This window comes from Stomoxys calcitrans, chromosome 2 (genome assembly GCF_963082655.1).
Source record: "Stomoxys calcitrans chromosome 2, idStoCalc2.1, whole genome shotgun sequence".
Taxonomy (NCBI): domain Eukaryota; kingdom Metazoa; phylum Arthropoda; class Insecta; order Diptera; family Muscidae; genus Stomoxys; species Stomoxys calcitrans.
The window spans coordinates 192,707,390-192,735,161 of NC_081553.1; the positions used below are offsets into that span (position 1 = coordinate 192,707,390).

Genomic DNA, 27,772 nt, shown 5'->3' on the forward strand with positions numbered 1-27,772 from the left:
AATTGTGGGTTCGGTTTATTTGAGGGCTATATCGCTTTATGGACCGATTTAACCCATATGTAGCACTTGTGTTACAAGTGCCTTTAAATAACCAATGGCCACCCTGTTCCCACGAGAATCGACCCTTTTGACCGGAACGATCTTGCTCACCTACAGGAGCTTGTCGAGAATCGCCACCTCCACATGAAAATGCGTCTACAACATCAACAACAAATTGTGTTAATTGTCAGAGGTGATTAATAAGCTGACTATATGCTAAGGACGTTTTTTGAACCATTCGGAAAAAGAACGGCGAAGTTTTTAAAATTGCTGAAAACCCGGTTCGACCAGTTAGTCCATCAGAAAAAATTTTCAATGGTGGTTATCTGCTTATGGAGGCCACCGCAGGGAAGAGGTTAGCATGGCCCCTATGACGCTAAACGCCTGGGTTCGAATCCTGGCGAGACCATCAGAAAAAATTTATCAGCGGTGGTTTTCCTCTCCTAATGCTGGCAACATTTGTGAGGTACTATGCTATGTAAAAACTTCTCTCCAAAGAGGTGCCGCACTGCGACACGCTGTTCAAACTCGGCTATAAAAAGGAAACCCCTTATCATTGAGCTTAATCTTGAATCCGACTGCATCATTGATATGTGAGAAGCTCCATGTTATGGTCAGGAAGTTGAAAATAGAATTCTGTTCTTGCTCCTACATCAAATCCATTCGTCTGGTATGATCTACCAAACGGCAATAACAGTATTCCCTCTATTCATGAGTGTAACGCCGGCCAGAGTGTCTAGCACTTGACCTCAGTATAGTGTAAGGAATCCGATACGAACCAAACCCTTTCAACTCAGTAAGATATCCTGCCGTCGCCTAAATTATCGTTCCAAGTTCAGTTACCTATTAAAAACCACTACCAAGTGTTTAACCTTCTCGAACATCAAAATCCTTTTGTTGGGTAAATATGGAGATTTGATTTGGCCAATATTTGTATATCCTCCACCATAGGATGGGGGTATACTAATTTCGTCATTCCGTTTGTAACACAACGAAATATTGATCTGAGACCCAACAAAGTATATATATTCGTACTGAGATTCTTAATCGATTTAGCCATGTCCGTCCGTCTGTTCGTCTGTCGGTCCGTCAGTCTGTCTGTCGAAAGCACGATAACTTTCGAAGGAGTAAAGCTAGGTGCTTGAAATTTTTGCATAAATACTTTTTATTAGTGTAGGTCGGTAGGAATTATAAATGGGCCATATCGGTCCATGTTTTGATACTGCTGTCATATAAACCGATATCGATCGGATGTCATATAAACCGATCTTGACTTCTGGAGCCTCTAGAGGTCGCAATTCTTATCCGATTTGGATGAAACTTTGCACCAAGTCTTTTATTTTCACTTCCAACAACTCTTTCAAGTATGGTCCAAATCGGTTCATAACCTGATATAGCTCCCATATAAACCGATCTCAGAACTTGACTTCTTGAGCCTCTAGAGGGCGCGATTCTTATCCGATTTGGCTGAAATTTTGAATCAAGCGTTTTATTTTGACTTGCAATAACTCTGCCAAGTATGGTTCAAATCGTTTCATAACCTGATATAGCTTCCATATAATACGATCTCGGATCTTGACTTCTTGAGCCTCTAGAGAGCGCAATTATTATCCGATTTGGCTGAAATTTTGCGTCAAGTGTTCTGGTTGTACCATCAATAACTGCGTCAAGTATGACTTAAATCGGTTCATAATTTGGTATAGCTGAAAAAGGGTAGCAAATCTTATCTGTTGTCTTTTGTTTGTCTATAAAGAGATATCGGCCAAAGAACTTGACAAATGCGATTTATGTTGTTTCGGTCCGGCCGAACTTAGCACGCTTTTACTTGTTCTTACTCGTAAACAGTCAGATTTAAATTTGCTCGGGATTGACGTTCAGACACCTAAGTCCAAACTTCTCCTTGTCTGTTCGTCTGTACCTACGTCTGACCATCTGTTTGTCTGTTCATCTGTTTGTCTGCCCATCTGTTTGTCTGTCCATCTGTTTGTCTGTCCATCTGTTTGTCTGTCCATCTGTTTGCTGTCTATCTGTTTGTCTGTCCATCTGTTTGTCTGTCCATCTGTTTGTCTGTCCATCTGTTTGTCTTTCCGTCTGTGGGTCCACACATCCGTTTGCCTGTTTACTTGTCTTCTTCTGAAAAATAGAGATTTTCTTTCTTTTTAATGTTTTTCAATGTCTGGATATATTGGAAATTCCAGAAATTTGTTTACCCCAATTCATCCACATATGTGTGGAGGCGTAAAATAATTACAAAGCGCCAAAAACAAAAATTAAAATAAAAACAAAAATTTGCCAAACACCAATTTGACACGTCCCAATGATTTACAGTGATGTGACAGATATCACATTTATTACATTCTCAAAATGTGTCATGATGTAGTCAGTATAAGACGTCATTCTCGACGCCATGTGGGAACTTGCACTTGTTTTTGAGAAAATTTTTAAAACTAAAAACGCATTAAACAAAAATTTTGATGCGTAGAAAACTTTAAAAAAAATTATTGAAAATGGAGCACAGTGGACCAGTATTGCCATGGAAAAATTTCAATTCCAATGAGATTATCTCTTAAAGCAAGATTTGAAGGAAATTATCCCTAAGGACAAAATTAAAAAAAATGTGTAATTTTCTCAAAAAAAAAAATCCAACCACTATGCCAAGTATGGTCATATTCATCCATAACCTGATATATCTTCCATATAAACGGATCTTCCGATTTGACTTCCAAAGCCCCCGCAAGATGCAATTCTTATGTGAATATGCTAAAATTTTACACTTGACCTTCTGTTATGACCTCCAATTATACTTTTACTGCTTTAGTTTCGCCTTAGTTAGGAAGTGTCCAGGGAACTTGAAAAAAGCGATTTCTGATGGACTCAAGATTCGACTCGGATTAACGAAATTAATGGTCGTTAACTTCAGGTCGTAGATTCGCAAAAGTCCTGGAAAAGGGATGCAGAGGATATAAGTCGAAAGCCACTAAGAGCTTTCAACTCCTGCAGGAGGATGTGACGTGGGCAGTTGGGATTTTAACTCAAGTACGATCTACTGAATGTTTACGGCCGTTGTAAAACCAGTGCTGACATATGATCCATGTTCTTATATTGAGAGTCTGTGGATATTAGGACTCGTATTGGGAAGTTGCGTAGAAATAACCCAATTATTAAGGTCCACACCACAGACTGTTTTGGGAGCGATGCTAAATCTGTAGGCTATTGAGGTCTATTTTCCACACCGTGTCACCTGGATTAAGCTTAGGCTGTGGGTATTCAGTATGTTGAAAGTAAACGTATAAAGCACATTTCCATCTAAAAACGAAAGAAAGGATGAGATGAGTCTCATTTTACAGGGCACCAACACCGACGCAAGATAGGATCTTCAGAAATTGCTTTATCTACAGGGTAGAGAAGAAAAGGTGGGCAGTGCAGAGGCGATGTTTTGATTGTATGCCGGATTTCTGGAACTCTGGCATACCATCAACTGGAAAAAGTAAAATAAACTGTTTGCCTTTGCCAAGATGTCTTTGAGTACGTATGCGGTAGTTTGGCCTCTGATCGCGTGATCGTTGATGAACTTAACCGCCAAGGTTGCTCTAGGCTGAGGGAACTCAGCATTCTGAAAAAGGATTGCTATAAGCAAATTCCTTTCTGAATACTTCGTATACTTAAGGACATCTCAGAAAGTTTTTGATTGCTGGCCACCAAGACCGATCCAAGGCAGAGACTTCAGCATTAGCTTTTTTGGCAGAGAAAAGTGGGGGGCTGGTCTTCATTAATGAATTCAAGATGGAGACGTGGATGGGATTGAGGATTACTGTGTTGATCTTGATATCGACATGTAGTTAATTTCAGGGCTGCGGAGTCTGAACCCTGACTCCAAACTCGGAGCGGAATCGAAGCCGGAGACCGGTTCGGAGTCGCGTCAGGCATACCTAAATCTTGGGAAACGAGAAGGCGGGCGAATATTCTGGAATGGACTGATTCTCGGCGAGCGTTCGAGATGAAATTTCATTCGACACGAAAGTGCACTCGATCACGTATGCGGTAGTTTGGCCTCTGATCGCGTGATCGTTAATGAACTTAACCGCCAAGGTTGCTATAGGCTGAGGGAACTCAGCATGCTGAAAAAGGATTGCTATAAGCAAATTCCTTTCTAAATACTACGTATACGGAGGGACAGCTCATAAAGCTTTTGATTGCTGGCCACCAAGACCGATCCAAGGCAGAATCTTCAGCATTAGAGTTTTCGACAGGAAAAAGTGAGCGGTTGATGCTATGTTCGAGGACTTTGAAAAGCCGGTCTTCACTAATGAATACAAGATGGAAACGTGGGTGGGACTGAGGACCTACTGTGTTGCAGTGCTGCGAAGTCTGACCCTCGGAGACCGGTTCGAAGTCGCCTTAGGCATACCTAAATCTTGTGAAACGAGAAGGCGGGCGAATATGCTAGGATGGGCTGATTCTCGGCGAGCGTTCCGGTTACTAGTATCGCATTCGTGCCATTTGTCTACTAAATCTAGTAGAAGAGATGGCCAGTGTGGAGTAGGTGGGAATATGCCGAACTGCCTTCGACCAGAAATGGGCAGACGAACCGATTGCTTTCGGAGAGAGATCACTATAACAGAAGTCATAAGCAGACACGGTGCGATGGGACATATGGCGATCCGCATGGAAATACTGCATAATGATTACTTCGCGCATTAAAAACCATTATAATGATTACTGTAAAAGCTGTCTTGATGAAGATATCTTGCTGTGTCGATATACGGGTCTGCAAGGGCACAGGCTTTTCATTATGAGAAGATGGATCTGGAGAAGTCACCTCAAACACATCAACAGAACAGAACGTTTCCGACAGCAGACGCGACAAGATCATCTACGAGGTTTATGCGAAGACGCGCAGTTACTAGTGTCTCATTCGTGACATTTATTGAGCTCCTTAACCTAGTAGGAGGGATAGCCAGTGTGAGAGCGATGGTAAGGTGAAGATCATCACGTGGATGACGGATAACAGGGACTCTCTGGCCTATTGTCAACTGGTAAAGGGCAGACGAACTTTCAAAACTTCTGGGAAGAAGTCAGAGAAGAGACTCTAGCACTTGTTTTGTACATATGAGGATCTGCAGTGGCACAGGCCCTCCGCGTGGGGGAGACCGGCTCATCTCCGATCTAGTTAATCTTGCAAACATTTCCTTAAATTCATCGACAGAACGAAAGGATTCCAACATGGGATGAGGCAAGATCCATTATGAAGACGGTTATGTGAGGACTCGCAGTGTTACTAGTTGGCTCATTCTAGACAAGCGCACTAGTTACTAGTCTCGTATTCGTGCCCTTTGTCGACCTGCTAAACCTAGTAGGAGAGATGGCCAGTGTGAGGGCGATGGTAATGTGGAAATCTTCACATGTATGACCAGATTATTGGGACTCTCTGTCTATTGTCAATTCGAAAAGGACATACGAACTTTCAAAACTTTCGGAAGAGGTCACCAAGTACTTAAAGGGAAATCTTAACCCGGTTTGCTGTAAAAGCTGTGTTTATGAGGACGAAGAGGGACGCGCAGGAATGGCTAGTGTGAGGGCGATGCTAAGATGGAAATCTTCATAAGATTGCCAGATTACATGAACTCCCTGAACTGTCGTCAACAGGAAAAGGATAAACGAACTCTCGAAACTTTCGAGAAGGGATCACTAAGAACTAAAACGGAAGTCATAACCCCGATTCCTGTAAAAGCTGTCTTTATGAGGATGAAGAAGATTGTTATGTTAATATGAGGGTCGGCACTGGCTTTCTGCCTTGGGGGAGGCCGGTTCATGTCCGATCAAGATGATCTTGCAAACTTCAGCCCAAGTGCATCGACATGACAGAAGGATTTCGACATAGGATGAAACAAGAACTTTAACGAGGAAATTTTAGTGAGGACTCGGAGTGTTGCTGGTCCCGGCGTATAGTCCCGCATTCGTGCCCTTTATCGTTCTACTAAATCTAATTTAAGGGGTGGCCAGTGTGAAGGCGATGGTAAGGTGGATCTTCACATGGATGCAGGATTACAGGGAATCCCTGGCCTATTGTCAACTGGAAAAGGACCGACAAACTTTCAAAACTTTCGCGAGGCGGTCACGAAGTGGTGAAGCGGTCATCAAGTGGATTACTGTAGAAGCTGCCTTTATGAGGATGAAGAGAAACGAGCAATTGTTTTGTTAATTTCCGATTCAGTTGATCTTGCAAACGTCTCCACAAATACATCGACAGGACGGAAGGATTCCGACATGGGACGAAACAAGATCCTCTACAAAGATATATATGTGAGGACACGCAGTGTTATTGGTAAACTTATAATAGACGAGCGTACCGGCGACTAGTCTCGCATTCGTGCCCTTTGTCGTCCTACTAAACCTTGTTTGAGGGATGGCCCGTGTGAGAGCGATGGTAAACTGAAAATCTTTACATGGATGGCGAATTACAGGGACTCTCCACTGGAAAAGGATAGACGAACTTTCAAAACTTTCGGGAAGAGGTCACCAAGTATTAAATAGGAAATCATAGCTCATATGCTTACTGTAGAAACTGTCATGAGTATGAAGTGGGACGAGCACCTGTCTTGTTTATATGAGGGTCTGCAGTGGTACAAACTTACCGCCTGGAAGGGGCCGATTCTAGTTGACCTGGTTAACGTCTCCCCATATACATCGACAGGAAGGAAGGATTCCGACCAGGGACGAGACAAGATTCTATACGAAGACATTAATGTTACTGGATGGCTCATCCTAGACAAGCGTACCGTTGATTAGCCTCGCGCAACTGTGTACTGGCTGTATCCATGCCCGGATCTCTAAACCCACAAACACATCACCATTGGGGAAACAGTTCTTCTCCGACCTGAGTTATCTTGGTCTCTCAATACATTGACAGGACGTCATGGTTACGATGGGGCAACCATAAGATCTTCCACGTTGAACATTTATGAGTGGACGCGCTGTTTGGGACACACGGTGTCGTGGAGACACTTACCATTTTAGGGATTATTGAAAGGAAGAAATCCTTATTATGAGTATATCATATTTTTCTAGTTCTTTTAAGAGTTTATTGGTCTTACGACCAATCAAGTCAAGTCCTCACAGTGGTCATGGATGATGACAGTGATGTGTGCCTGGAGATAATACAGACACAGAAACAGGTGTTCACCCATTATCTTGGGTCTTCTTCCAGCAATACCAGGGCAGGGACAAATATGCTCCACATTCTCTTAATCATAGTCATAACCATAAACCCTGCCTGCCTTTCATCACGTACAGTGCGTAGTCGAACATATTTTATTACAATGCCCAATTATAACTCTTGTCAGTAGTCTGAGGTCTTCCTTCCCAATCCCCAAGATAAGTGCATGATAAGTCTTTCTCCGTGAAAAACTCAGTTACAGGACCTTGGCCGCCACACTGCAGCCTAAAGCATCAATTCGCGTAATCAATGTAGAAAGGTTCCCTTTTTATTGAAATAGACCAACGTAGCTCCAAATCCTGCGTAGTTCTAAATCCATGATCAATTCAATCTTTGCTATTTGCCTCAACGCTTGTGCTGTTAACGTCAATTTCTTAGTGTCTAGTATAGTTTGTGCCTGAAGTCGACATCATCTATCTTTTTGGTTGCCCTGAAAATGATGCCTTATATCTACAGCCTATTAAGTTCCTTAACATAACCTTAAGATCTTCCGCAAAGATAATCTTCCTTCCATCGAATATCTTTTACCCTTTACCATTCATCTCATAATCGTTTTTTGCTTTCTAATCTCAACAGCTTCAAATCAATCCCGCCCAATCTTATGGTCAGATGGCGTAACAATACCGATGCTATGATCGAAGCCCAATACCCGACGCCTGGAGAATTTGAATATATGGAATGTGGACCATCACCGCCAGCTGAAAGTGCACCCAGTATGTATGATAGTTTCGAGGAACCCACCAGTGAATTAAGCGTACAGATATGCAACGACACGCTACGCATCAGTCTCATCGATCAGATGAAAAATGCCGCCGGACGCATACGCTTCTTCGAGGACATCGAACAAGGCAATGTGATTGGCGACAATACCAAGACCCATTTCGAATCTGCCTCACAAATCGAAAAGAATTTGTGCTACTTGTGGTCGGCCTTCCACAAGAGATGGGATCTCTTGCAGAGTTTGCTCGACATAGGAGCTGAATTGAATTTCTGTGATCAGAATGGCATCACGGCTCTGCATTTGGGTGCCTTCAGTGGTTGCTTGTCGACACTGAGCTTTCTGGTGCAGAAGGGAATGAATGTGAATTTCCAGCCAAAATGTTATACACCCCTACATTGTGCAGCATTTGGCAATAGCACAGAGGCTGCCAAGTACTTGATCAACAATGGAGCCCAAATATCCATCGATACCACCAAGCCAAATTGTGAGGAGAGTCTATTGCATTGTGCCGTGAGGGCCAATGCCTTGGAATGCCTACAACTGTTTATCAATGAGAGTGCCGATGTGAATTCCCTAAAACCTAACGGTACCAATGCCATACACTTGGCCGCTGACCTGGGAAATGCCCAATGTCTGGAGATTTTACTGCAGGCCCAAGGTGCTGATCCAAATGTCAGAATTTGTATACGCGAAAAGGAATCGACGGCTCTGCACTTGGCCGCCGATGAGGGTAATGTGGAGTGTGTGGATTTACTATTGGCCAAGGGTGCCGATGCTAAACTGAAGAACCATCGGGGTTTTACTGCCTTACACTTGGCAGCAAGAACCTCTAGCTTGGAGTGTGTGGAGTCGCTGCTGAGAAATGGCAATGCCGATCCGAATGCCGAAGATTTTGATCATAGAACACCTTTGCATGCGGCCATAGGTAAATCTGAGAATGCCTTTGACATTATGGAGCTGCTGATTCAGTGGGGCGCCAATGTGAATCACAAGGATATATATGGCTTTACTGCCTTGCATCTGGCCGCCTTGGATGGCTTGGCCCAATGCGTAGAGATGCTGATCTACCATGGGGCAGATGTGACAACAAAATCCAAGAAGGGCACTTCGGCTTTGAATGTCATCACCCGCAAAACACCGGCATCGGTGGCCATGATAAGGCAAAAATTGGATGCTGCCATCACCCTGCATCACTCACAAGACCCCGTCAATCGAGAGGTGGAATTGGAGCTGGATTTCCGTCAACTACTGCAACATTGTCATCCCCGAGAGATTAGCTATTTGAACACCTTTGTGGACGAGGGCCAAAAGGAGATACTAGAACATCCCCTCTGCTCCTCGTTCCTCTACATTAAATGGGGCAAGATAAGAAAGTACTACATAGGCCGGCTGATATTCTGTTTCATATTCGTCATATTCCTAACCATCTATGTACTCACCGCCCTGGCCCACAACTGCTACAATGTGAGTAACAATGACAATTCCACCAGCCAAGCTCAGGAGCTGTGCCAATCCCAATCCATACTGGGCGATATGTTGCGCAGCAACCCCTTTGTCATGGAAATGCAGTGGGGCGTCTTGGTGGCCATCACCATAGTGGAGATATTTCGAAAACTCTATGGCATCACGGGCTACTCATCGTTCAGACACTATGTGACCCAGGTGGAGAATATCATGGAGTGGTTTGTGATAACTAGCGTATTTCTCATATCCTACGTGTACACCAAAAAGACCTATACCTTTCAAAATCACATAGGAGCCTTTGCTGTGCTCTTGGGCTGGACCAATCTCATGTTGATGATTGGCCAATTGCCAGTGTTCGATGTCTATGTGGCCATGTACACCAGGGTCCAGGGGGAGTTTGCAAAACTGTTTATGGCCTACTCATGCATGTTGATAGGCTTCACCATATCCTTCTGTGTGATATTTCCCTCGTCCTCTTCGTTTGCTAATCCCTTCATGGGCTTTATATCGGTTTTGGTTATGATGATTGGCGAACAAGATCTCTCGCTGCTGATCAATGACCCCGATGGCAAAGATCCCCCTTTTCTACTGGAAATTAGTGCTCAAATCACTTTTGTCTTATTCCTGCTGTTTGTCACCATTATTCTCATGAATCTGCTGGTGGGCATAGCTGTACATGATATACAGGGTCTCAAGAAAACTGCAGGCCTTTCGAAACTGGTGCGGCAAACCAAACTCATCTCCTACATAGAGTCGGCCCTCTTCAATGGCTATTTGCCCACCTGGCTGCGTAATCTGCTGCATTACACCGCTCTGGTATCGCCCCAAGCCTATCGTGTAGTGCTGTGCGTTAAGCCCCTAAATCCCAGCGAAAAACGTCTACCCCGCGACATCCTAATGAAGGCCTATGAGGTGGGGAAAATGCGCAAACATTTTGGCCACACCATCTCAGCCAAAAACAGCGATGCCACCTATTTGTCCTACAAGAATAAATACAACAGCGAATCGCTGCAGACTCCCACAACCCCAAGTACCCCATACGCACCGGATGATTTTGAGGCTACGATTTTGGCCAACATCAATTCAAAAATCGACGACAACACCGATCGCATTGAATATTTGACACAGGAAATTCAAGAACTTAAGCAGGCCTTAATAACGCAACAGCAACAGGCAAGCAAAGTTATAGATAAATTATTAATTGTCATATCGAATCAACAGAAAAATAATCTAAGAAAATAACATCACCGTAGTCAGTCAGCAGCATTAGAGATCGCAGAGCACAGTTATCAAGAGAATGAAAAAATCGAAACTGTTTAAAATTGTTATCGCAACACTCGACTACTTCTACTTCTCTAGAATTGCCATGGTATGTGTTTTACAAATAAGTGTGGCAAATTGAAAATATATTGCCAAAGTTAATAAAAAAGGAAGAAGAGAAGAAAGTCTACTTCAACTATTCATTCAGTTGCCTACCCAAAAATCTTTTTTCAGCTACAAAGCCACACATGTTTTGTAAGTTGAGATATTTTTACAAAGTGTTCGTATTTTTCACCAGTATTGCTTTGACTGTTTAAGAAACAGTGTTGCCAACACAAGTCAATTATTATAAATGAAATAGAAGTACTATTAGATAAGGTGAAGGAACATTTGGGCAATAATAATGGCAATGATCAAACTTTGAAATGTCTAATAAGCCGGCTAAAGCCCTTGTGTGGTTCTTGCAATTTCCTAACCTCTAGAATAGTTATAAAAAACAACCAGCTGGTGGTGAAAACCCGACACAGCTCAAAAATACCCATTTTATCAATAAAATTTGGGATGAACACACTATTTGTTTTAGGAACGATGAATAACAGCTATCCAATACAACGTTCTGTTCTGGATAGATATTAAATGTACTGTAAGGATTCCCATTTATATTTTTCACAGATTAGTGTAGCCAACGTAAGAAATATGTACATCTATTGTGAATGGTAGATTAATCCTATACGGTGTTACCGACTCATTCCAAATAATCTTACTTGCGCTGGGTAATTTTTTTCCGTTCCATTATGATGAGTTCAATACGAGGCCAGTGTAATAACCCGGGTTGGGGTGTCGGAGTCGTAGAATTTATCCGAAGTCCCGTAACGGATCCTTTTCGTCTTGTGGATAAATTTACAAGACCATCGTAGAAGTTTTTCTACGCTCTCTAAAGATGGGAAGGTGTGAACATAGACTTGAACAAAGCAAGTGCTGGGTCGTCGCCTCCCAATCCTCATGAGGACAAATGTTACAATAATCATTATGTAGTAATGACCTTGCTCGGTTCGCTGACCGAGCAAGGGTCTTTCCTAGCATATTCATTCGCCTAACCATTTCTCGGAATATCGTAGAATATCGTATCGTTCAAAAAACCTGAATAAGAGAGTGAGAGATCTCTTTTAAAGGATTGCATCTGTAGTAGGGTTCTTTCCAGCATATTCGTCCGCCTTACCATTTCTCGGGGTGGCCACCGCAGCTCAGAGGTTAGAATGTCCGCCTATGACGCTGAACGCCTGGATTCGAATCCTGGCGAGACAATTAGAAAAAAATATTCAGCGGTGGTTATTCCCTTCTAATGTCGGCGACATTTTTGAGGTACTTTGCCATGTAAAAACTTTTCCTCAAAGAGGTATCGCTCTGGGGCACGCTGTTCGGACACAACTAAAAAAAGAAGACCCCTTATCATAGAGCTTAAACTTGAATCGGACAGCACTCGGTGATATGTGAAAAGTTTGCTACGTTCCTTAATGGAATGTTCATGGGCAAATTTGCAGTACCATTTCCCGATATATCGTAGAATCCGTTTGACCCAAGTCATCGCTATTTCATGGGGCTTGAGTTTAATTGGGGAATCGAAATATTCTGTCAAGTACTTCCAGCTAACAGTCTTCAAATCGAAGGCCTTGTCTCTGCACTACTGCCTTTCGAGAATGGTAGATCTTTTCTAAGATTTGGATTACGGTTGTCCTAATGGCATAGAAGTCTGCCTGCAAGAGCGTATACTCGTTCAGCAGTCCTTGCGATATTGCCATATTCAATACATTGTGTTTAATCCCTACTCCCGTACCCGATTCCTTCTTGAAGACATCAGGGAAGACCTATACCTTTCCGCCTAGCCATTCGTTGTAATGATCAAATGTCATGAATATTGATAAATGAGAATTATCTAAAAACATACCGCAAGCAGAATTCTGCTCTCAATGGCATGCAGTTTGCGTCGTTTGCATTTTCTAAATGCGTATTATTTCCTTTCCTATGACGGAAACTATGACGTAATGCAGCCTAAGCTTCCAATATTTGTATTTTTCTTTCTTCTATTTCTTTTCTTTTTGCTTTAAATTGATTTTTTTATTTTTTCGGCAGCGCTGCTTGCTTTGAAGAAGCACAAAAATTTCTCTGTTATTTCAATCCTCTTTGCGCTACCTTATTAAAGTGTACCTTGGGTGTTGCCAACCCTTTGCAAAAAATCTAACTTGTGCGTGTGTGCTGATAATACCCAAGAAAGAACATAAACAAAAGGAATGTACATAATACCGTTAATTCTAGCCGGCTGATATCAGCTGCTTCTATGAGACTAGCTGCCGATCGATCTTCCATGGGATAAAAGAGAAAGTACATGAAAGTTTAGAAAGCTCTCAATTTCCAATTTCAAAAGTAGCACTGGGGCGCAAAGATTAACATTTCCATCAATGATACTAAATGGCTGGGTTCAAATCCTGACTAGTACTAGCCAGAAAATTCAATTCAGCTTTGGTTATGCTCTCACTTATGTTGGCGGTTTTGTGAGTTATACGGCAATATGAAACAAAGAATTAACCCCGCTGTTCCTTAAATGGAACATTTGTGGGCAAATTTCGAATCGAACAGCACCCTTTGATTTATGAGAAGTTTGTCCCTGTTCCTTTATGGAATGTTCATGGGCAAATTTGCATTTTTGTAAGAACTGCCTTTAACCTCTTTTGCTTTTTATTTGAATTAAACAGCTGGTTTTCATAAAACATCTGTTCGATGCTGCAAATTTCTTTTGGGAAAAAACCTGCAGTAGAAATTTGCAAGCACTCAAATATCAAACTCTCGAAATTTTGCTCGCTCTAACGCACTCTCCCGCTTTCTTCTACTGGCAAATGAAGTACACGAACGTCTTTCAATAACAATTTATGTAAATTTCCACAAGTTTTTTGAGTGCGCAAACACACATATTTTTGAAAAGGTTACATTTCTGGGCTTAGAACTGTGCTGCCACATTGTTTTTAATGTCGTGATCAGTGTTGCCGTTTTTGGTAGTTTCTACCAAATTGGTATGTTTTTATTCTCTTGGTAGGCTGACCTCAATTGTTGGTATGTTTTTTCAAATTATAAATACCAAGTTAATTACTGAACAAGTAAAAACGTGCTAAGTTCGGCCGGTCTTTCAGGAGCTCAAGAATTAAAATCTGGAGATCGGTTTATATGCGGACTATATAAGGTTATAGACTGATTTGGACCGTAAGCCAAATTTCTGACAACTCGGTTAACAATTGCGAATTCCAGGGACTAAAGAGGTCAAATCAGGCGATCGGTTTGTTTGGGGACTAAATCCAAATCTGTACCGATATGACCCATTTTCAATCCTCAATGACCTATATCAATAAGAAGTATCTGTGCAAAATTTCAAGCGGTTAGCTTTACGCGTTCGACCGCTATGGTGATTTCCACAGACGGACGGACATGGCTAGATCGACTCAGAACATCGAGCCGATCAAGAGTCGCAGATCAATATTGCAAGGTGTTACAAACGGAATGACTAGATAAGTATACCCCCTATGGCTGTGGGAAAAAAGTCTGTGTATTCGTGTTCGTGCGGAATAGAACCATGGATCTTGAGGGTCTTAACACCCAACAAGGGGTCTTACTGTTTCAAATTTTAGAGAAAAAGTTCATAGGTTCTGATATTAACTGTAACTGGTACGAATTTCAATGGATTTCTTCCGAATTTCGCAAATTCTGGGTAAAAAATGTGGCTGTGGGAGTTCAATGCCATAGCCACATACAAATACGGTCAGTTTTAATTCATCCTCAGATGTTGAGGGGTCCATGCAGTAGACAGTAATGGCGAGAATGGATAGTAAATGCGAGGTGTTACAAACGGAATGACTGGATAAGTATGCCCCCTATGACTGTGGGAATAAAAAGTCAGCGTATTCGTGTTCGTGCAGAATAGAACCATGGATGTTGAGGGGCTTAACACCCTAACAAGGGGTCTTACTGTTTCAAATTTTAGAGAAAAAGTTCATAGGTTCTGATATTAACTGTAACTGGTACGAATTTCAAGGGATTTCTTCCGAATTTCGCAAATTCTGGCTAAAAAATGTGGGTGTGGGAGTTCAATGCCATAGCTACATACAAATATGGTCAGTTTTGATTCATCCTCAGATGTTGAGGGGTCCATGCAATAAACTGTTATGGCGGGAATGGGTAGTAAATGCGCATTTATGGACTTATTTTGGGCAAACCGATTTTCGCATGATTGTTCATTGCAAATGGAAAATGGACTCTAAAATAATATTTTTGGCTTTAGAACGCTTGGTAGGTTAAAGTCGGCTTTGGTAGGATTTTTCTTAATTTTTGTTAGGAAAGAATGTTCTTGAGTGCCAACACTGGCGGTGATGTCAGCTGCCCTTAGGGTTTCTTTCATCCCAATCTGTTTTCCTCATTTCTAAGAGTAATTAAATTCTGATTTAATACCCTTCCTTAGGTTTAAAACTGAAATTTTCATTCTCTGATGACTGTTGCACATAATTCTCAAAGTGATGTTATTATTTGTGGTACAATTTCCTAATAAAAACAAGAATTTTATAGACATGTTAAGAAGACAAGAAGCGAACTATTGCTTATATAAAAATATTTCCTCCATTAGATTTAAAATGTGTCCATTACACAGTCAAAACAATATTCACCGACATGGAACACAAAGCGTCATTTTTTAGAAAATGGTTAGAGTAATAAAACTAACGGCTCTGTTCTTGGTCTGACAAGTCCGGTGAAAAAAGTTAAGAAGTTTACTTTTCGCCATAATATCTCACGAGAATGAAATGCTTATTAAAACGAGACCAAGAACATATCCGCTTGCGTATATTAGTCCTTTAGTTTCTTATTGTCCCACAACAACACCCCCAGCACTACGCTAATTCCATTTAGTTTGTAAGTATATCCTAGTTTAGTAGCATTGCTAATTGCTTTAATACCGCCCCCATGCCCCATGCAATTGCCAAATCCCTATCCCACAGTATTTCGAAATTTTGTATTTGTAATTTTACATTTTCCTCCCTTGCAACTTCTTTATATGCCCTCTCTCCTTGTACACAACCCCAAATCTCTAAATCTATTAGTACTATTAATTTATTTATAATTGTATGTATTTAAATTAAACAAAAATTGTAATTATAGTCCATTAAATATTTGATTTCGATTACTTTAAGGCTGTGTGTGTTTTTGCCGACAGAGTTTGCTAAACATTTTTATAGACCTATGTATGTATTGTACTCTATATACTATACACAACAATGTGTATGGTTTTATTAGACATCCTAGATAAGTTTTAAACTATTCCATTTGCCTTGTTGCAGCAAAACAAACAAACAAAACGTTATTTTTATAAAAAATAATTATTATAATATTTTTATGATTATGTCAATAAGAACAATCCAAAAATTTAAATAATACAGAAAAAAAATGGCGAGGTTTGCTTTCATTTGATTTTATTATCCGGTAAGTAATAAATACCCTACGGATAATGGAACAAGTCCCAAACCTGTCACGGGATATGTCCTTTGGTGATAGGGACCGGTCCCAGTACTCGTTGCCTTACATGGAAAACCCCTACCACCTTTATAAGGGTTTGTCGCTCAAGGTGACGAATTGCCACCATTCTAACACCCTAGGATAGGTGTTGGGACAGTTACATTTTGCAAGTATTTTTAAGGGAGGTAATATTAGCTAGCAAATATATTTAGCGGATAAGCAATTTTTAGCAACAATTCAGAGACTTTTTAAAAAATAATTAAGAATCATAAGTTAGGACAATTGAATATTTTCACATCCTGTAGCATATGTCCTGTGACAGGTAACTTAATCTCCAGTTTAGAACTGGTATATTTGGGGCAATTGACGAAAACTTTCCCGTAGGTAAGCCATAAACAGAAGGACAGACAGAAAAATAGTGCAAATACAAACAGAAATACTATAACCGACGCCAAAAGTATTGAAGGAAAAAAGATGTTGGCAATTTTCGAAAATATTGGCCATATCAGAAAATATAAGCTTATCAGCCAAGGATTTATTATACGTATCAATCCTCAAAGTATTGAAGGAAAACAAGTAAAAAGGCGTAAGTTCGGCCGATACCCACTACCTCGGGTATATACGTAAACCACCTTTCGTCATAATAATGCGAAATTTCAACGAAATCGGACTATAAATGTGCCTTTAATGGGCCCAATACCTTAAATCGAGAGATCGGTCTATATGGCAGCTATATTCAAATCAGGACCGATCTAGGCTAAATTGAAGAAGGATGTCGAGTAGTTTAACACAACTCACTGTTCCGAATTTCAGAAAAATCGGATAATAAATGTGGCTTTTATGGGCCTAAGACCCTAAATCGGTCTATATGGGGGCTATATCAAGATATAGTCCGATATAGCGCATCTTCAAACTTAACCTGCTTATGGACAAAAAAAGAATCTGTGCAAAGTTTCAATATCTTCAATATCAATATCTCAATTTTTAAAGACTGTAGCGTGATTTCAACAGACGGACAGACGGACATGGTTATATCGTCTTAGATTTTTACGCTGATCAAGAATATATATGCTTTATAGGGTCGGAAATGGATATTTCGATGTGTTGCAAACGGAATGACAAAGTGAATATATCCCCATCCTCCTGTGGTGGGTATAAAAATTGTACAAATACAAACAGAAATGCAAAAACCGTCCCCAAAAGTATTGAAGGAAAAAATATGTTGCCAATTTTCGAAAATACAGGCCATATCATAAAAAGTTCACTTTAGAGAAAGATGAGCCCACTGTGGCGAAATGCTATAAACGACCCCCAAAGTATTGAAGGAAAAAGAAATTGGTCATATTCGAATATATTGGACATACCAGTGACATTTATCTTCAGAGAAAGATGAGCCCACTGTAGGGAACTGAAAAATAATGGGTCAATCACAGTTTGGGAATTTTTATATGGACCAAGGGCTTTTCAGAAATTCTAAACCCAACCCCCAAAGTATGGAAGGAAAAAAGATATTGGCCATTTTCGAGTTTATTGGCCATATTAGTGAAATTTCACTTTAGAGAAGATGAGCCCATTGCGGCGAACTGAAAAATCGTGCGTTAATCACTGCTTGGAGATTGCTATTATGGACCCAGAGCTCTCCAGAAATGCTATAACCGACGGCAAAATAGTGAAGGAAAAAAGATTTTAGGCCATTTTCGATTATATTGGCCATATCAGAGAAATTTCAATTAAGAGAAAGTTGGGCGCACTGTGGCAAACTGAAAAATATTGCGTCAATCACAACTTGGAATTTATTATATGGACCAAGAGATTTCCAGATATGCTATAACTGACCCCAAAATAGTGAAGAAAAAAGATTTTGGGCCATTTTTCGAATATATTGGCCATATCAGAAAAATTTCACTTCAGAGAAAGATGAGCCCAATATGGTGAACTAAAAAATAGTGTGTCAACCACAGATTGTGGTTTTATTTTTTAAACCAACGGCTTTCCATAGACGCTATAATCGACATCCAAAGTATTGAAGGAAAAAGACATTGGTCATATTCGAATATATTGGCATACCAGAGAAATTTATCTTCAGAGGAAGATGAGCCCACTGTGGGGAACTGAAAAATAGTGCGTCAATCACAGCTTGGGGATTTATTATATGGACCAGGGGCTTTCCAGAAATGCTATAACCGACCACAAAGTATTAAAGGAAAAGGATATTGGCCACTTTCGAATATATTGCCCATATCAGAAAATTTTCACTTCAGAGAATGATGAGCCCACTGTGGCGAAATAAGAAATAGTAGGTCAATCACAGCTTGGGGATTTATTATATGGACCAAGGGTTTTCCAGAAATACTATCACCGATCCTAAAAGTATTGAAGGAAAAAATATATTGGCCATTTTCGAATATATTGGCCATATCAGAGAAATTTTATTTCAGAGAAAAATGACCACACAGCTTGGAGATTTATTATATGGACCAAGGGATTTCCAGAAATGCTATATTTGACCCCAAAATAGTGAAAGAAAAAAGATATTGGCCATTTTCGAATATATTGGCCGTATCAGAAAAATTTCACTTCAAAGAAATTTTACTGTGGCGAACTGAAAAATAGTGCGTCAAACACAGCTTGGGGTTTTATTTTTTAGACCAAGGGTTTCCATACAATCGATCCTCAAAGTATTGAAGGAAGGATGATACCTCAGACATTTCGCCAAATATGGATGTCAAATTCGTGCTCTACCCCCAAAAAAGTTTCATTTAAGCCCAAAATTGCCATGATCAATAAATATGTACGGTTTGGAGGGGTTTTGGGGATGACACTCCGCTTTCTTACCCTAAAAATAGGTATCATCTTCGTTCTTTGCTCCCAAAAGCCTTTTATTTGAGCCCAATATATGTTCGAGAAATAAGCACATCTTAGGGGGTGCTTTGGGGCTTACCCACAACCACTTGGCCCCAAAACTCGATTCCATTTCTACTCTCAAATACCTTTTGTTTGACCACTATATTGCCATGATGGGTCAAATAACCTATTTGAGGGGGTTTAAGGATGTTAAGCGCCAACTAGATACTCAAATTTTAATGTCATTTTCCTATTATACTCTCAAATTGCCTTCTTCCGAGTTCCATATAGCCATGGTCGGCTTATATGCTCAGTTGGAGGCTTTTTTGGGGGTGGGAACACCTCCCATTAAATGAACTTAATTTTTTTTTGCCAGATTCCTAATCTTATTTCCAATAAATTTCATTTTGGCCCCATATTGATATGAACGTTCAATTTGCCTGCTTGAAGGAGTTTTGAGAGCGGCTTCCTGGGTACTTGGACCCAATTTTTATTGTCATATTCGCATTCTACTCTTCAATACCTTTCATTTGATACCCATATTGTCCCCATCGATCCACTTTTGATTTCGGTTGGTGTTTTTGGGATAAGGGAGAGGGTCCGACCCCCTTCCGATATCAAAAAATTATGTAGCCTAAGTTCCCTTCGAGACCAATTAACACAATCTTTGAAAATTTCTAGGTAATCGGTTCAGCCATTTTTGAGTCTATATGGAACAAACACTTGAAAATTTAAAAATTTGATTTTAATGGAAAAATGTGTGGAAATTTGATTTTCAAAATATTTACGAAAATTTTAAGAATTTTCATTTAAAATTTTTTTTTGAAGAGACGGTCCAACCTGGCATTTAAAAACGGATTAGCAACAGGTAATTGTCTACATTGATAGATGTAGAAGAGATTCTTATATGATATGTTGTCTCAAATTTCCCTTAAAAAAAAAAACTCTGCCCAGAACTTTAATAACATATTTTCGAAAAAATTACTAAAATTACTCACCTGTTCACGTGGTTGTGCATCCTCAAAGTATGTTATATCTTGACCATTTATAGTAATTTTTCCAGTACCCGGTACACGTATGGTAACATCGCCACGAGCAGTTTTCCGTAAACATTCTACAGAAGAATTTAAGAATATATATATGTATACATAATATTTATCATGATGGCAATACAAATCACAAAACTAACCATAAGTTGTTATATACTGACGTCCCTCCTCGTCGATATGGGGTTGAGGTATTTCCAATTGACTGGAATGATCCATTAAGGCTTTAGTATAATTATCAATAAATGCTTTGCATTTGTATGAATACGGATGGGCAACTAAACGTTCCATAGTTGCAGTGAAACTGTTGTATTCGATATCGGAGATTTTTTCAACTAAACGTAATTCCAAAACCTCCTTGCTGACCCAGCTAAAACCGGTTAAATCGCTGTGGAATAAAATTACAAATGTTTGAAATTATAAGTAAAAAAAGTCATGTTTATATGTGCCAAGCTACTTACATCTTAAGATTGGGATCAGGTTTTTGGCCACGACGCAACATACGTTCATCCAAATCATAGAGTTTATTGATTTCCTCAACAATATCCTACAAAAAAAGATTCAATTGAAAATTAGAATGCAAATGGCAATACTTTTAAAAAAGATAACACATTAAGGTTGAAGGTTTTTTATACCCACAACCATGGGATGGGGGTATACTAATCTAGTCATTCCGATTGTAACACCTCGAAAGTATATATATTCTTGAGCGTCTCGACGTTCTGAGTCGATCCAGCCATGTCCGACCGTCCGTCCGTGCGTCTATCGAAATCACGATAGAGATCGAACGCGTAAAGCTAGCCGCTTGAAATTTTGCACAGTTACTTAATATCGGTGTAAGTCGTTGGGGAGTGCAGATGGTCCATATCGGTTCAGATTTAGATAAAGCTCCCATATAAACCGATCTCCCGATTTGACTTCTTGAGCCCCTGGAAGTCGCAATTTTCTCCTGATTTGACTGATTTTTGGCATGAATTGTTCTGTTATGGCTTCCAATAACTGCGCCAAGTACGGTCCAAATCGGTCTTTAACCTGATATAGCTCCCATATAAACCGATCTCCCGATTTGACTTCTTGAGTCCTGACAAGCCACAATTTTCATCCGATTTGGCTCAAATTTTGCATGTAGTGTTTTTTTATGACTTCCAACAACTGTGCCAAGTACGACCTACATAGGTGTATAACCTAATATAACTCCCATATAAACCGATCTCCGGATTTTACAATTTTGTCCGATTTGGCTGAAATTTTGCATGTGGTGTTCTGCTATGACCGGTTTCTCGATCATCCTTGTTCGGTCCCTAGAAGCTTTAATTTTTACTGGTTTGACAGAAGTTTGGTATGTAGAATAAAATCATGCCTTACAACAAAATTTATTTTGCATAAATTTTCAGCAGAAACCATGGTGGTGGGTTTCCAAGATTCGGCCCGGCCGAACTTAGCACGCTTTTACTTGTTTTAATTTATGGTATTCTTTAAAAAGTTAGCATGTCATAGCCAAAAATTACTAACAGTATGTCAAAACTAATACCTCCTCCCTATTTCATATTGAATGGTTACTTACATACAACAATTTATAGAAATTTGGATTTCCAGTATAGAACATGCTGTGGAATGGTCTACCGGTCTCATCAAATTCAGCTGCTTTACGTGCCGGAAATACTTCATCAGGATTTTTCATGGCAGGCCTAGCTTTCTTATCATAAATGCCAGATGGGAACAAATACTCAATGGCGTTCTATAAAAATAAATAGTATATGTATTCCCAGATTAGTGCCCATAAAAAATAACATATTTAACTCACATCAATATCTTCCTGTGTAAAGGTCTCAGGATCTTCACCCATCATATTGGCCAAATGGCGTTTACCAATATGATATTCCAAATGTTGTGTCTTCATGAACTCATCATGTTCTTGAGCACGTTCCAAATATGCCTTCATGGCTTTGCTAACTTTTTGCTTCTTTATCGCCAACGGCGCTGCCTGCACAGTCTCGGTACTGTAGTTGGAACATTGTGACTGTAAATTCTAATTGGACAAACAATTAAAAATGTGGGTGGTTATGCAAACACCTTCAACATGGTGATTTTATTTGAATGAAAAGTTACTTGAAATTAATGCATTTCCTCGAAATTTTTACTTACACTGCTTGCGAGGGCGGCATTATTCAGGCGAGATATATTTTGTGTTAAATTCCGGTTAGTTTTTAATAAATTTAAGCCAAAAACTCGAAAAGCCGCCGACATGTTTATTCTCACAAAACGGACCCCAAGTAAAGAGAATTGAGTCAGCTGTTACAGTTATCATATGTTCTCTCTTTAACTCCTAAATTATAATCCAACGTTAGCGTTACGCATCGTATACGTTATAACGCTGTAGGTGACGTTAAATATATTTGTATTTTTTCTGAAATTTGTATATCCTTCTTTGATTGGGCCTCAAATATATTATAAAAGTGAAAGATATTGAAGATTGAATTACTTTGGACGCGTCATATATGTATGAAGGCTCCTCAGTTTTGCAGAAATCTAAAAATCTGAACATCTTTGAACAACAGCCCACACAATTTTCAATATATATTAAATCTTATGAGTGTATTTAGTGTGCCGTGCGCTGTTCATTACGTTGTGTTGGAAGGATGAATTTTGCAATTTCCAACCCATATGCCCGAAAATATTTCCCGCCAATTAGGGATGCCAATAAGAGAATGGTTCCAACGCATCTTTTATACGTTCCGTATCATACTAATTTGTTGCCTTTTATAGCAAGTAAGTGCCATCTATTGGATGTTTACTCGTTACACTTTGGGAATAGTAAACTTTTAAGAACTCTAAACTAAAGTTTAGTTTCGACATCTTTCGAAATTTTTTGACTTTTCCATTTTTTTTACCTCAAAGTCGAATAATCGACTTTTTTACTCAGTAAAAGTCGACTTCGACTTTTTTACACAAAACATCGATTAATCGATTAGTCGACTTTTAGAACCCTATTAAGAACTCCAAACTAATTAAAGAGGAAATTGTTTAACTGTAAATAAGAACAAATTATTATTAATTAAAATTTTAACAAATCTTCCAGAGCATGTTACCGGAAACAGTTACATTTGCTATAGCATTGATTATATATGGAGCTATATTGTTTTTGCTTATATACTATGTGAGTATTCTATGGTCCTATATCTAGAACATTATTTGTGCTAATAATTTTAACCTAATTTGTATAAAACAACCGTTTAATTCTAATTAGGTACTCACTCTGGCCGATTTGGAATGTGACTATTTGAATGCTCAGGAATGCTGTAGCCGTTTGAATTTTTGGGTTATACCCAAATTTGGATCTCACTTAATTCTATGTGTTCTACTTCTACTTGGTGGCCATTGGATTATGTTCATCCTAAATGTGCCTATGGTCACATGGCTGGGTTATGAATTGTACAAACAGCCAAGGGATAGTTTGGGTGTTTATGATCCAGTGGATATACATAGTCGTGGCCTGTTAAAAGTTCATTTGCGAAATACCATGATTTATTTGGGCTACTATTTCGTTATGTTCTTCATAGGATTGTATTTGTGAGTTAAGATTTTTGTTAAAATTTAAAGTACTTAGTAAATTGTGCTTTTATTACAGCATGATATCTGCCTTAATTAAGGGTGATCCCATTCGACGCCACGAAGAAGGAGAAATAATTACGGACTTTTAGCATTTGTAGGCATAAATGGCTACCCCCTAATCCTGACATAGCATTAAATGATATCCATGATATTCTTGTCTTGTCATCTCGTATCTTCTCTTGGGAGAAGTGTTCTGTCTTCCCCAGTATTTATTAACAAATGATGCACAAACCTTTATGAATGTATCCCAAAGATTTACCTTCTAGTCCCACAACTGCTTAGATAAGTTTTCTCACCAATAATACTCATTTGGGTATCTCTTTATTTTAAATTATTTAAATTTATAAAATTTTTATAAGTAATTAAGCGAAGTAAATTAATGAAAGACAAAGTATATGTATGTAAGTACATGCTTACATATTGTTAACGATATTTATTGTTGGTTTAATTTGATGTGATTGGAACAACAGCATAGTTAAAAAACGCCCAGAAGCAACATGGGTCGCAGGAGTAAGCAATACGCAGCGGAAACAACTACAGATACTAGATCACACCGTGCGACACAGGCTCTTGCTTTAATCCCAAGTGCCTGTCATACTCGATATGACAAGACAAGTTATAGGCGCCTTCATACAACCAATGGCCATGAAGTTCCAGCGGCGGTTCGGAACGAGAACACTCACTTTTAGAGCTTGACGAGGATAGCTACCTCCATATGGAAATGTGACTACAATGACCAACAACAAATAAGGCCCAATAGGAGACCAAGACTCTTAAAGGTAAAAATCATTGTGAGCTTCTTCCTAAAACAGTTTTTCCCATGACAGCCGGTTGTATGTACCGGATTGACCCGATGAATTCCTTCATTGGCAAGGGCTGCCGCCTCACTGTACCACACACTGCTACTACAACAACAACAGTTTTTCCTAGGCTACCATCAGCAGGATCCTCCCGAGTTTTCAACTCGAACAGCTGAAATCCAGAGCACCTATCCCAATGGGAGAGGCACATCCCGGAGTGCCTTCTCCGCACGCAGCCGGACCCTGGTTCTGTTCTATTTGCGAAAACCGCCTCCATCACCAGTCGGTGTCAGTGAGGTGTAACCGGTGCATTTCTGATCTTGCTCTGTCCTTACATCACTAAGGGAGTATAGTCACAATTAATATGTAGCAAGATGCTGTGCGAACATAGACAGCAGTGGGTCACAAGCTTCGTCATCGTCGTCGGACTCCATGGCTCCACGTTTTGCAGGTTGAATGAGGATGCCCTCACTAGGATTATGAGGAGCTGTTCTACACAGGTTCGACAGACATTTCCATTGCATCCCCTGATCTCCTGAGTGACGTATCCTGGCAAGCCGTCATTTCGTTGGGATCAGACCACCTCCCCACAATTATCACTATCGACAAACCAACCGACTTAATAACCTCTGAGCGCCGAACATTTATCAATCAAAAGAAAGCCGATTGGGTCGGCATCACAGAGAGTACACCAATCGCCGCTTCAGTGAACTGACACCCACACAGGCTCGACAGACATTTCCATTGCATCCCCTGATCTCTTGAGTGACGTATCCTGGAAAGCCGTCATTTCGTTGGGATCAGACCACCTCCCCATAATTATCACTACCGACATAATAACCTCTGAGCGCCGAACATTTATCAATCAAAAGAAAACCGATTGGGTCGGTATCAGAGAGTACACCAATCGCTGTTATGCAGCGCCAGTGTGTTCTCGTCAGCGACGGGCTGTCTCCTCAGTTCTCATGTGGACCACCTCCATCAGGAGACAAAGATCATACCAGTGCGAAGACGTAACTACATGCTGTCTAAGCAATACCTTATGGGCTGTTATCGCAGAAACCAACCAAATCATCGTCTTGTGCATATGTATCCACCGCCAAGAATCCTTAAGGTAGATCTTCATGATCTAGAGCGTGAGGTTCAGCGCTACAAGAGAGAACTTCTAGATCAAGCGGTATATCATGCGGGTCTAGACAACATTCATGCAGACCGCTAGCAGATGCGGTAAATAGCTACCGGGTGAATGTCGTACGTGTCAAAGATTTTAGAAGGAGCGCAGAAGATCGAGGCGCTTGAAACGCCATTCTACGTTCGGCTAATGGGACAAATGTTTTGTCATAGCCAATTCAAGAAAGTAAGTAAGATTGGGAGTAAAAATGTAGTGCGCGGCCTAATGTACATACCCAGCGCCACCTTTATGTCAATTATATGACTCCAGCGACACCTGCTGGCTATGTTTGACCCCCATCAGGGAGAGAGAGATAACCAGCTGACACCAACCTTTCATTATGCCTCCCCCATATTTTTTTTTGGTGCCGGCTGGAAGACCTACTTCATGATGGAGGTCAACTAAAGCCAAGCTGGCTAGAGCTAGATTAAAATAACTGAAATTTATTAAAACCTGAAAGAGAAGAAAAATAGCTAAAACAAGAAGTAAGATAGGGAGATCGGTTTATATGAGAGCTGTATCAGGCTGTAGACCGATTCAGATCATAATTGACACGTATGTTGAAGGTCAAGAGAGAAGTCGTTGTACAAAATTTCAAAGTCAAGATCCCAGATCGGTTTATATGGCAGCTATATCAGGTTATGAACCAAATAAAACCATATTTAGCACAACTGTTAGAATTCATAACAAAACACTTCTTGCAAAATTTCTATACAAAGTCATAACAAAACACTTCTTGCAAAATTTCAGGCAAATCGGATGGGAATTGCGCCCTGTAGAGGCTCAAGAAGTCAAGATCCAAGATCGGTTTATATGGCAGCTATATCAAAATATGGACCGATATGGCCCATTTACAATCCCAACCGATCTACACTAATAAGAAGTATTCGTGCAAGCGGCTGGCTTTACTCCTTCGAAAGTAAGCGAGCTTTCGACAGACAAACGGACAGACATGGTTAGAACGCCTTGAAATGTAATGACGATCAAGAATATATATAGTTTATGGGGTCTCAGAGGAATATTTCGAGGAGTTACAAACAGAATGACGAAATTGGTATACCTCCATCCTATGGTGGAGGGTATAAAAACAAACAAAACAAAAAGGCTACTGAATAAAAACAACCCAAAAACTGAAATTACATAAAACCATACGCCAAAACCTCAGCTTCTCCACCTCCGCTGCCCATCGTGGAAACATCCGACTACTGGGTGACATCATGGGTACTTATCAGCCGACAGTGCGCCAGATAGCCCTTTCTTCTTGCATACATTTATGGGACACATACGAGACTCCTGCGGTCGGACAGGTCTTGTAGACAGATTGCTTTCCTACGAATAAACAGAAAGATAATTTATTAATAAAGCGGCTAGGCAGGCAAGCACCATATACTTTAGTTTTTTTGTAAACGACGCAAGAGCAAATAGGCGTCATCCTAAGCTGTAAGGTGAGCTCAACATAGGGCCAGGGGAGTAGCAGTTCTAGATTTTGGGGCGAAAAGAAAGAAAATACTTTTATATACAGGAAACACAATACAGATGGAATACACATACTTACCACAACTAGACAACTAAGTTTTCAGGACCAGGCCCGAAGGGCAATGAATGATAGACGTTCACAAAGAGGGGGCTCTGAGCATTCCAAAGCAATGTGGCCACATCTAGACTTGAAGAGGTCTACTGCTTTGCTGTCATTGTCTAGAACAGACGTCTCAATCATTGTGTGTCCGTCATGACAGGTCACTGTCTAACCGGAAAACATGCCGACAGACTAAAGGTTGCCAACAACGACTTTTGCAGAAGGGACATCGAGGAAGAAGAGATAATATTGGGTTGCCCAAAAAGTAATTGCGGATTTTTTAAAAGAAAGTAAATGCATTTTTAATAAAACTTAGAATGAACTTTAATCAAATATACTTTTTTAAACTTTTTTTCTAAAGCAAGCTAAAAGTAACAGCTGATAACTGACAGAAGAAAGAATGCAATTACAGAGTCACATGCTGTGAAAAAATTTGTCAACGCCGACTATATGAAAAATCCGCAATTACTTTTTGG

At 40.1% G+C, this 27,772-nt stretch overlaps 3 protein-coding genes and 1 long non-coding RNA gene across 9 annotated transcripts in view; 2 read left to right on the forward strand and 2 right to left on the reverse strand.

Annotated features, from left to right (window-relative positions):
- The window catches only part of LOC106088148 (transient receptor potential channel pyrexia), a 63,778-nt gene extending 52,875 nt beyond the window's left edge, over nt 1–10,903 (forward strand). For all 6 annotated transcript variants that reach the window (XM_013253519.2, XM_013253516.2, XM_013253517.2 and 3 more), the window contains one exon: nt 7,832–10,903. In XM_013253519.2, the coding sequence (XP_013108973.2) occupies nt 7,832–10,682 (2,851 nt within the window). In that variant the 3' untranslated portion in view covers nt 10,683–10,903. The remainder of the gene's footprint in view (nt 1–7,831) is intronic.
- LOC106088150 (small ribosomal subunit protein uS9m) overlaps nt 1–22,415 on the reverse strand; it is an 84,559-nt gene extending 62,144 nt beyond the window's left edge. Inside the window, exons 1-6 of the mRNA XM_013253523.2 lie at nt 22,283–22,415; nt 21,942–22,166; nt 21,702–21,875; nt 20,599–20,684; nt 20,281–20,525; nt 20,090–20,205 (exon numbers count right to left, since the gene is read on the reverse strand). Coding sequence (XP_013108977.2) covers nt 20,090–20,205; nt 20,281–20,525; nt 20,599–20,684; nt 21,702–21,875; nt 21,942–22,166; nt 22,283–22,384 — 948 coding nt within the window. The 5' untranslated portion in view covers nt 22,385–22,415. The remainder of the gene's footprint in view (nt 1–20,089; nt 20,206–20,280; nt 20,526–20,598; nt 20,685–21,701; nt 21,876–21,941; nt 22,167–22,282) is intronic.
- A 694-nt stretch (nt 22,416–23,109) lies between these two features.
- LOC106088138 (protein cornichon homolog 4) lies at nt 23,110–24,028 on the forward strand. Its single transcript, XM_013253485.2, has 3 exons — nt 23,110–23,294; nt 23,385–23,707; nt 23,766–24,028. Exons 1-3 carry the CDS (start codon nt 23,220–23,222, stop codon nt 23,836–23,838), a joined length of 471 nt encoding a protein of 156 aa, XP_013108939.1. The 5' UTR covers nt 23,110–23,219; the 3' UTR covers nt 23,839–24,028.
- Nucleotides 24,029–25,695: 1,667 nt separating this feature from the next.
- Nucleotides 25,696–27,707, reverse strand: LOC131995188 (uncharacterized). The gene is made up of 3 exons (XR_009397236.1): nt 27,276–27,707; nt 27,111–27,199; nt 25,696–27,049 (listed from the first exon to the last, which is right to left on the reverse strand). It is a non-coding gene; the product is annotated as an uncharacterized LOC131995188 (long non-coding RNA).
- Between the last annotated feature and the right edge of the window lie 65 nt (nt 27,708–27,772).

Bases quoted from the DNA above. Each gene is read 5' to 3' on its own strand.
- LOC106088138 (XM_013253485.2), top strand. From the start codon at position 23,220: ATGTTACCGGAAACAGTTACATTTGCTATAGCATTGATTATATATGGA. The intron at 23,295-23,384 runs GTGAGTATTCTA...AATTCTAATTAG, and splicing joins TGTTTTTGCTTATATACTAT to GTACTCACTCTGGCCGATTT. The intron at 23,708-23,765 runs GTGAGTTAAGAT...CTTTTATTACAG, and splicing joins TTCTTCATAGGATTGTATTT to CATGATATCTGCCTTAATTA.